We start from the raw sequence: 8,711 nt of genomic DNA on the forward strand, positions 1-8,711 counted from the left end.
AACATCCTGAAAATGTGTACATTTCATAAAAGCAAGTTAAAAGGAATCCTCTGAGCCTGTCCGCTCCCAGCTTTTCCTCACCACACTCACACCTGCCAGAACTAGTCCGACCACGAGATCAGGGTGCAGACAGAAGCCTGTCCAGCACCAGGATGATCCCAGACCCTCTCCACAGCTCTGGGGAGAGAGGGGCTGCAGCATCTCCTGGCTGCCCTGATGGGCCAAGCCCCAGGTCATGACTTGAACCCTGGTGGAAACAAGCTCCCCTCAGACTGGAAGTTCTGAATATGATGATATAAATCCAAAGAGAATAATGTGGAAAAGAAGTTCAGGGACAGGTCCCAGTGAGGGAGGTCCCAGTGGGGAAGGACTAGGAGGTCTAAGAGGGCAGATTAGAGGAGAAACCTAAGTGGAAAACAAAGGAGAATGGAAATCTAGTCCTTTCCTGCCCTGACCAAGGAGCCATCACTTAAATATTTCACATTCTGCCACTGTCCAAGTCGTGGACAATACAGAAATACATGCCAAAACCAGGGGTCAGAGACTAGAGAACAATCCCGAAGTTGGTGCACCCCAGTCAGCAGTGAGGAAAGCAGACCCACAGCACCTTGGGCTTCTAGGGCCTGTGTGTGGAGAGACACTGGCTGGAGGGAGGGAGGGGGACATAGCTGCTTTATCAGGTGCACCATGGGCACCATCCTGTAAATACTGTGATTTGCATCCTTACTTCCTGATGTGCATTCCATACATGAAAGGGCATATGTCATTTGTTGTTATCGCACAGATCAAGTTCACCATCACCTCTCCACTATCATCCTCTTTCTCCTTGAGGACCTGGAGGGAGGACACCATGGGACTTTTGGAATCCAGGAAGGGGTGGTCACTACTGTCCCTTTGTTGTGATATTAAGAAACTGCACCCCTAGTCCCTGCTCCAGGTCAAAACCTTCAGGCAGCCAGAGCACCATTGGTTTACTTTTGTGAGATCAAATCGGAGACAACATACATCAGCATATGAAAACGCTATTTGCTATTTCTCTAAAACGTGAGGATAAACTTTCTTGATAAGTATTGTATTTGAAAAAAAAAAACATATCATTTCCTTCTGATCAATTAAAAGGTATTTTGGTATATATTATTATTTCTAACTATCTCAGAATTAGAAGAAAATTTTGGATTTGGATTGAGTTTTTGAGACAAGAGAAGGAAAACCAAGTGTATTTAATTAAATTCTGGGGTTAACATTTATCTATTCCTGGGTGAACAGGAATATGGATTCATAACGCTGAAGTAGAAAATAACCAGGACACTTATTAATATGCACTTTGAAAACCAGTAGCACAGCAAATTAAACTCCCTGTAGTCTGAGAAATGGATAGAAACCGAAAATGATTTACTTAAAATATTTTTTCTTATTAAAAATTAACAAATTTTCATGAGTCACCAAATTAACGGGCACAATCTAGTAAGAAGAAAATTCTCCTCTGAATTCTAGAGTAAACCGTCCTCTGAGCTGTTGAGAGGGGGTAGAGATGGATGCATAATTTAGAGCTATGTTAGAACCTAAAATATCATTTGGTTATTTTGATCCTTCATCACAGCCACAGAAGCCCCCTCACACACTGGTGCTGCATCTCAGGAAGAGAAAGGCACTTACCTGGGCAGGTCGCATGGGGAGTCAGGAGACCTGAGTGGATCCTGCACTGTTTTAAGGAAAAGACATCTTTAACTCACCTCTCTGTGGGGCTTTAATTTTAGCTTCTGCAAGAAGGTGACAAGATCCCACTGGAGATCACAGAACCGTGGCTTCCCCCAGTGGAACATGTCACCTGACTCTTACTTTTACTTTAGTCTCTGGTGGATAGTAGCAACCTGGGGAGAATCGAACTCAAAATTTTTCTCCTAATTCCCTGGACACATCTGTGTGATGGATCTGAAGGCTCCCAATCAAGTAGCCCACAAGCATTCTCTCCTTTTTTAAATCCCATATTCAAGTTAGTTCAAACCCATGTCATATATTGTAACACTTTTACTCTGGAATGGATGGTTCCTGGCTCCTCCCATGGATTCCAAGTGGCTCTGGGGGTCCTCTCTCTAAAATGTAAGACCATCTTTCTTCATCCACTCTCATACTGACCATGTGGTTGGGGTAATATGCCTTCTGGGATTTTTAAACTCAGCCCCAGGATTTCACTTCTGTTTCAGGTTAATAAATATAACAAAATATCTATTTTTACGATAGCAAAAGAAGCAAAAAAAACATTTTAAGACAATTTATTTTCATTCTTCAGGAATTCTCGAGGATCAACTCTTCAAAAAAAATATGGTGCTGGGAATACTGGCCAACCATATGTAGAACAATAAAATTTAACCACTATGCCTCCTCACCCTGCATAAAACTCAACTCAAAATGACCAAGGACCTAGGTATTAGACCAGAAACCCTGTGTCCACTTGAAGAAAATATAGGCCCAACTCAGTATCATGTTGGTATAGGAACAGACTCCTTTAGCAAGATCCCTAAAGAGCAAAAGGAAAATCAAGAATCAATAAATAGGAAACAACCAAGAATGTTTGGCTGGGGTTGTGGCTCAGCAGTAGAGCTCTTGTCTAGCACATGTGAAGCCCTGGGTTCGATCCTCAGCACCACATAAAAATATATAAGCAAAATAAAGATGTTTTGTACAACTAAAAAATAAATATTCAAAAAATAATGTAAAGGGAGAGCCGACACGATGGGAGAATGCCTTTGCCATCTGCCCCTCAAATAGACACATTCATCTCCAGGATATGCAAAGAAATCATCTATTTGACACCAAACACATGAGCAAGTTAACTGAAAAGGCACTTCACAGGAAAAGAAATACCAATGGTCAGCAAACATGGAAAGATGATCAACATCTCTAGCAATTAGAGAAATGCACATTAAAACTACACGGAGATTCCCCTCAATCCATTCAGAATGGTTATTATCAATGCTAGCAAAGATGCAGAGGGAAAATTTCATGAATACATTGCTGGTGGGTTTTTTCAATTTTTGCAACTAATACAGAGAGCTATATGGAGATTCTTCAGAAAACGTGGAATGGAACCATCATTTGAATCAGTTATCCCACTCCTCAGTATATACCCAAAGGACTTAAAATCCACATAGTATAGGGAGCTGGGTTTGTGGCTTAGTGGTGGAGTGCTTGCCTAGTATATGCGAGGCACTGGGTTTGATCCTCAGCACCACATAAATATAAAAAAATAAAGTTATTGTGTCCAACTACAATTTTGAAATATTTTTTAAAAATCCACTGTAATATATTAAGGCAGCCACATCCATGTTTACAGTGGCTCAATTCACAAAATCTAAGCTATGGAACCAACCAAACTGCCCTCCAACAGATGAATGGATAAAGAAAATGTGGTATATGTTCACCATGGAATATTACTCAGTCAAAATTTAAAAAAAAAGAAAATTATGGGGCTGGGGTTGTGGCTCAGTGGTAGAGCATTTGCCTAGCATGTGTGAGGCACTGGGTTCAATTCTCAGCAGTGAATATAAATAAATTTTAAAAAGGTCCATAGACAACTAAAAATATTTTTATTTTTTAAATATATGACAGTGAAATGCATTACAATTCTTATACACATATAGAGCACAATTTTCCATAACTGTATATAAAGACACCAGTTCGTGTCTTCATACATGTACTTTGGATAATGATGTCCATCACATTCCACCATCCTTGCTAACCCCCTGCCCTCTCCCTTCCCCTCCCACCCCTCTGCCCTATCTAGAGTTCCTCTATTCCTCCCATGTTCCCCCTCCCTACAACACTATGAGTCAGCCTCCTTATATCAGAGAAAACATTTGGCATGTATTTGGGGGATTGGATAACTTACACTTAGCATTATCTTCTCCATCGCCATCCATTTACCTGCAACATTACCTTCCTACAATGCTGAGGTATGGCTTTGATCTGGGGATCCTCATGCCTTAACCTCCCCTGCTACCAAGGTTATTGTTCAGGGACAGCATGCCCAGATTCTGTCCAAATTTTCTATCACAGAGCAAGGATCATACCTGAGTCCAGTAATGCCATAAGGAGTCTAGACCCTGGTGCTTCCTGTGTGAAACTTCAGGTGCACCCAGGAAGCACTTGGGGGACCACAGTGGCAGGCTTCATTCCTGCTTTGGGGATGCAAACTGGCAGCAGAAGACAGGCAGGTTCCCACCAGCCTCATCTCCCATCACTATCTGGTGACCTGTAGCCGGGGACTCCTCTCCAAGTTCCTTCTGGGGTGGAAGTGTCACTGAGAAGTCATTGAGAAGCATCTGATCTGTACATAACTCTGATATTTTGATATTGATTCCTCGAATCATGAATACGATGCGTGGTTCCTCTAATTCATGTTTGCTTTAATTTCTTGCATCATTATAGTTTTCAGGGTACAATTGTTTTCTTTCCCTGGTAAAGTTCATGCCTCAGTATTTTGCTCTTTATAATGGTTTATTGTGGGGATTGATCTCTGAATTTTCTTTTCACATATTTTGTGGCAATTGTAAAGAAACAAGCAGAATTCTTGAGATGTTATGTTTGTGTTCTGCTGAATGACTGTCAGAATCCTGAAAGAAATTCTGTGGGATCTTTAGTGGTTATACATATGTGAACACATCACTCATGAGACAGTGTCTCTCCTTCCTTGGAATTTGTATGCTATTGGATGTCCCTATAATTGATCCGCATGTACTGAGCCACCTGTGTCCCATGGATAAACCCCAGGCCTACACCATGGATGATGCTTTCAACATGTTGAATTTGGAGGAGATCAAGATGGTTTGGAGCTAATTGTTTAATGTGTAGCCTTCCATCATGAAGTCCCGTGTCTCTGGGCTCCTTTTTGGAGGGGTGTGTTGTCTTGTGTTACTGGTTCACTCTTCTCCATCAATAGTTGCTTTGTTCCAGTTTCCAACCTCAGTGTTCCAAGGTTGTGTGTGTCTAGGGTTTTCTTTTTCAATCTGGTTGTGAATGGAAACGTGTTGCTTCACGTCTCTGCGACATCTTCCTGATGCACCCCCAAGTTCTAGTAAGTGGTACTTTGATCCTCGTTTTTTTCCTCAAGGAAATTTCTGATTCTACTTGTGAGTTCTCCATGCGTGACTAGTTAAACAGTGTTGTTTAATTTCCACGTAGTTGGGATTGACTGTTTTCAGTCTTTAATTTTATCTTCACTCTATGGTGCTTGTTAATATACTTGATAGGATATCAGTGTCCTTAAGATCGAGACCTGGTGTGAGTCCTCTTGTGAGCACTGCTCTGAGTACATCAGAGTAGTGTATTCTGCCCTTGGTGGGATGTTCTGCATGTCTCTTTGGTCCTTTTGTCCTGGTTTACAGCTACACCTTGATGTGCAATCTTAAGATTGTGTTGCTGTTATTTTGATCTCAGCCGCCCAATATCAATTGATTCAGGAGTTTCATTGATTCAGATTTAACAGCTATTCATAATAACTTAATCAGCCACTTTGTTCTGTCCTGTAATCCTTTGGTCCCATTTTCTCCTCTTTTCTATGCTCCTTTTCTGATTTTTAAAATGTTTAGTCTCATATTCTTTGCTTCCTTTACTACTTACATTTTTATAAAGACATTTGATTTGAGAGTATTTTATATTTGGTTTTTTTCTAATTAAATAGAATATATGACAAGTGCATAATTTCTGCAGCACTACTGTCATGATTGGTAAACTCCCACGTGTGACTTACTGTCCAAACCTGGTGTTTTGACCGTGTGCACCTCTCACCCAGGAAGCCTCAACATGGGAGCTACCCACTGCAATGCTGAACATCTTTGGAAGGCTGAGCGGCCCAGAGTGGCGCCTATCAGTATCTGCATAGAGAACACCTCTCCTGGGAGAGGCTGAGATTCACAAGTGAGTTTTTCAAAACCAATCTTCACATCACTGGGACAAATCAGCTCTGATGTTTCAAAGCTCACCAAATGACCCTGGGCACGTTTACAGTCTTATCCCTTACTTTATAGTTTCAGAAATAATTTTTTGCATAATTGAGTTGATAATTAAAAACATTTTTATGAGGATAAAATATATATAACATAAACATTCTGATCATTTTTCAGCATACAGTCAAGTGGCCTTGAATCTATTCACATTATTGCACAACAGTCACCACCACCCACGACAGCACTCACTTCCTAACTGAATAGAGGTTCTCCATGTACCAATGGACAGCGCCCCACTGCCCCCTCTCTTGGTCTCTGGGAAGCCCTTGTGTTACTGCTCTGTCACTCTGCCCACTCCAACTCCCAACTACTTTAAGTACATTTATACAATGATTGTTCTTTGCGACTAAACCATCTTCATTGAGTAGAGTAACTTGAGGACTCAGCTGTGCAGCCCCATGTTCCAGAATATTCTTCCATTTTAAGGCCATTGTGTATTGTTTACATATTTATGGTTGTAGGTGTTGAGTTGTTTCTATGTTTGACTATTTAAAGCATGGTTTGGGGGGCAGTGATGTGGAAATGACTGTTTGACTCCTTGCATGTAGAATGCGTGTGTGTGTGCACCTGTGAGTGTGTATTGTGTGTGTGCTGGATCATGTGATATTTCATGGTAGAATATGTTTACAAATGTAGTTTGTAAAAATACAGATAATGGAGACAATGCAATATTTGAGAACCATTGGAACTATTGTGTATCTAAAAATAATTTGGAATAACCCAGGTTATGACAAGTGACATCCAACTCACAGGCCCCTATTAAGGATCCAGTGAGAACCATGACATCCCCATGATATATTGGAGAGGCACATGGTTTGGCTTTCTTTGATGTACATGTAATCCACATTATGTCCAAGTGTACGGTTTAACAGAGGAAGTGACACTTTGCATTGCATTTAAACCAAAGACTCTACACGCTCTGTCATGATAAATCTCTCCAAATTCAGCACAGTTTTTCACCTTAACAGAACTTATCCACCACTGGCTACTGAAATGTTTACTGTTTTATCCCACATGTATCTTAAAATACCAATAATACGTTTTCCAGTACAAATAAACACCAAAGGGCTGAATGAGGCATAGCTATGGGTCACGAGGATCTGGATACAGTAAAATACTGAATCATCCTTCAGTGTGATTCTTGCATAGGAGACAATGCTGTCCAAGATGGACATGACCACGAAGCAACTCATGAACAGCAGGATTGTCTGGGTGGCCCGCAGTTATGGGGATGACACTGGAGACAGGCTGGTGCTGTGGAGACGCTGGGACTGCCCCTTGTGCCTGCACAGGAGAGCCACTATGTATCCATTGGAGAGGGCCATTATTCCTATAAAGGAGAATTCCCTGAAGGTAAGCAGGGTGGACAAGCTGTGCCGGAGGAAGAAGGTCATGGGAATGAAGGAGCAGGATTCTGTGACATACATAAAGTTGTCTGAGGTCCAGTTGGGGGTAGCAGCAATGGAGATGAAGAGGTGGCTACTGAAGGATGAGTAGATGACCCACAGGAAGAGAAGGAAACACAGGTTGTAACATGAGGATTTATGTTTGAACTCTGCCAAGCAGGAACTCCTGGGGCTGAGAGTGATGGCCTGGAGGACACTCAGCAGGAAGGTGGCACAGATGGAGAAGTCCCTCATCAACCTGTACAGGTAGATGAGCAATTTACACGTCAGGTCATCCCACCTGCCCCCCCCCCCCCGAGGTATAAAAATGTCAGAAGCTATGAAGCCATTGATGAGCAGGATCACCAGGTGGATCAGGGCCAGGAGACCAATGGGCAGGTCAGTGGGCTTAGGTCTGTGCCCAGTAATGTGCAAGGGGATGTGGACGAGAAGAAGAAGGGCATTGGCCATGACCCCAACATCAGTCACAGTGTACATGGTGTTTCTTATGTGAATATTACTGTACAGTCTTTTGGCTTTGTTCATCTTATGGGGGAAAAATATTGTGACCAGAGTAACACAAAGAAAATGTCTTTTTTTTTTTTTTTTTTTTTTAAATCTGACCTCCTTCCTCAATCTCAAATGAACACCACTGCCATGAGGGAAAAAAAAAAGGAAATTTGCCACAGTCTGGCTGGGCACAAAATCACGAGCCACTCAAGCAGGAACAAACTTTATTTTTGAAACTGCCGCCAATGCCCTGTACGCTCCTGGGAAGATTGCCAATGGGAAGATTGCCAATGGACCCATGCGGCATTTTCCCAGACCCCAACAGGAAGTCTCTCCTCTGAAATTCGCTCCTACCGCACTTCCCCAACCAATGGGAACTCTCCAGGAGGTGGACAGCAGGAGTCCAATATCCATATGAATGCAGATCTTAATATAATCATATCATCTCAATGGCTTGCTGGACTCACCTTTCAACCAAAAATGCCATGCTTCATATTACTTGGCTATGGCTCTTAGCAGAAATTCATCCAACTGTATTTTTATTCCACATGAAAACTCAGTTCTGGTCCCAGGCACAGTGGTCTCTGCCTGAAATCCCAGTGACCCAAGACGCTGAGGCAGGAGGATCACAAGGGTGAAGCCAGTCTGGGTGTCTTAGTGAGACCCTGTTTCAAAATACAGAGTCAAAAGGACCAGGTGTAACTTGGTGTTGGTGCACTTACCCACCAAGCAGCCCCCAACACAAAATTAAACACACACACACACACACAAAAAAAAAAAAAAAAAAAAAAAAAAAAAAAAAAAAAAAAAA

General features: G+C 41.9%; 1 protein-coding gene across 1 annotated transcript; it reads right to left on the reverse strand.

The window, feature by feature from the left end:
• Window positions 1–7,228: 7,228 nt before the first annotated feature.
• LOC125611464 (vomeronasal type-1 receptor 94-like) lies at window positions 7,229–7,936 on the reverse strand. The gene has a single exon (XM_048786299.1). It carries the CDS (start codon window positions 7,934–7,936, stop codon window positions 7,229–7,231), a length of 708 nt encoding a protein of 235 aa, XP_048642256.1.
• Window positions 7,937–8,711: the final 775 nt, after the last annotated feature.

This window comes from Marmota marmota, unplaced genomic scaffold (genome assembly GCF_001458135.2).
Source record: "Marmota marmota marmota unplaced genomic scaffold, marMar, whole genome shotgun sequence".
Classification (NCBI taxonomy): domain Eukaryota; kingdom Metazoa; phylum Chordata; class Mammalia; order Rodentia; family Sciuridae; genus Marmota; species Marmota marmota.

Excerpts from the sequence above, each read along its gene's own strand:
- LOC125611464 (XM_048786299.1), bottom strand. The coding sequence starts at position 7,936 with ATGAACAAAGCCAAAAGACTGTACAGTAATATTCACATAAGAAACACC.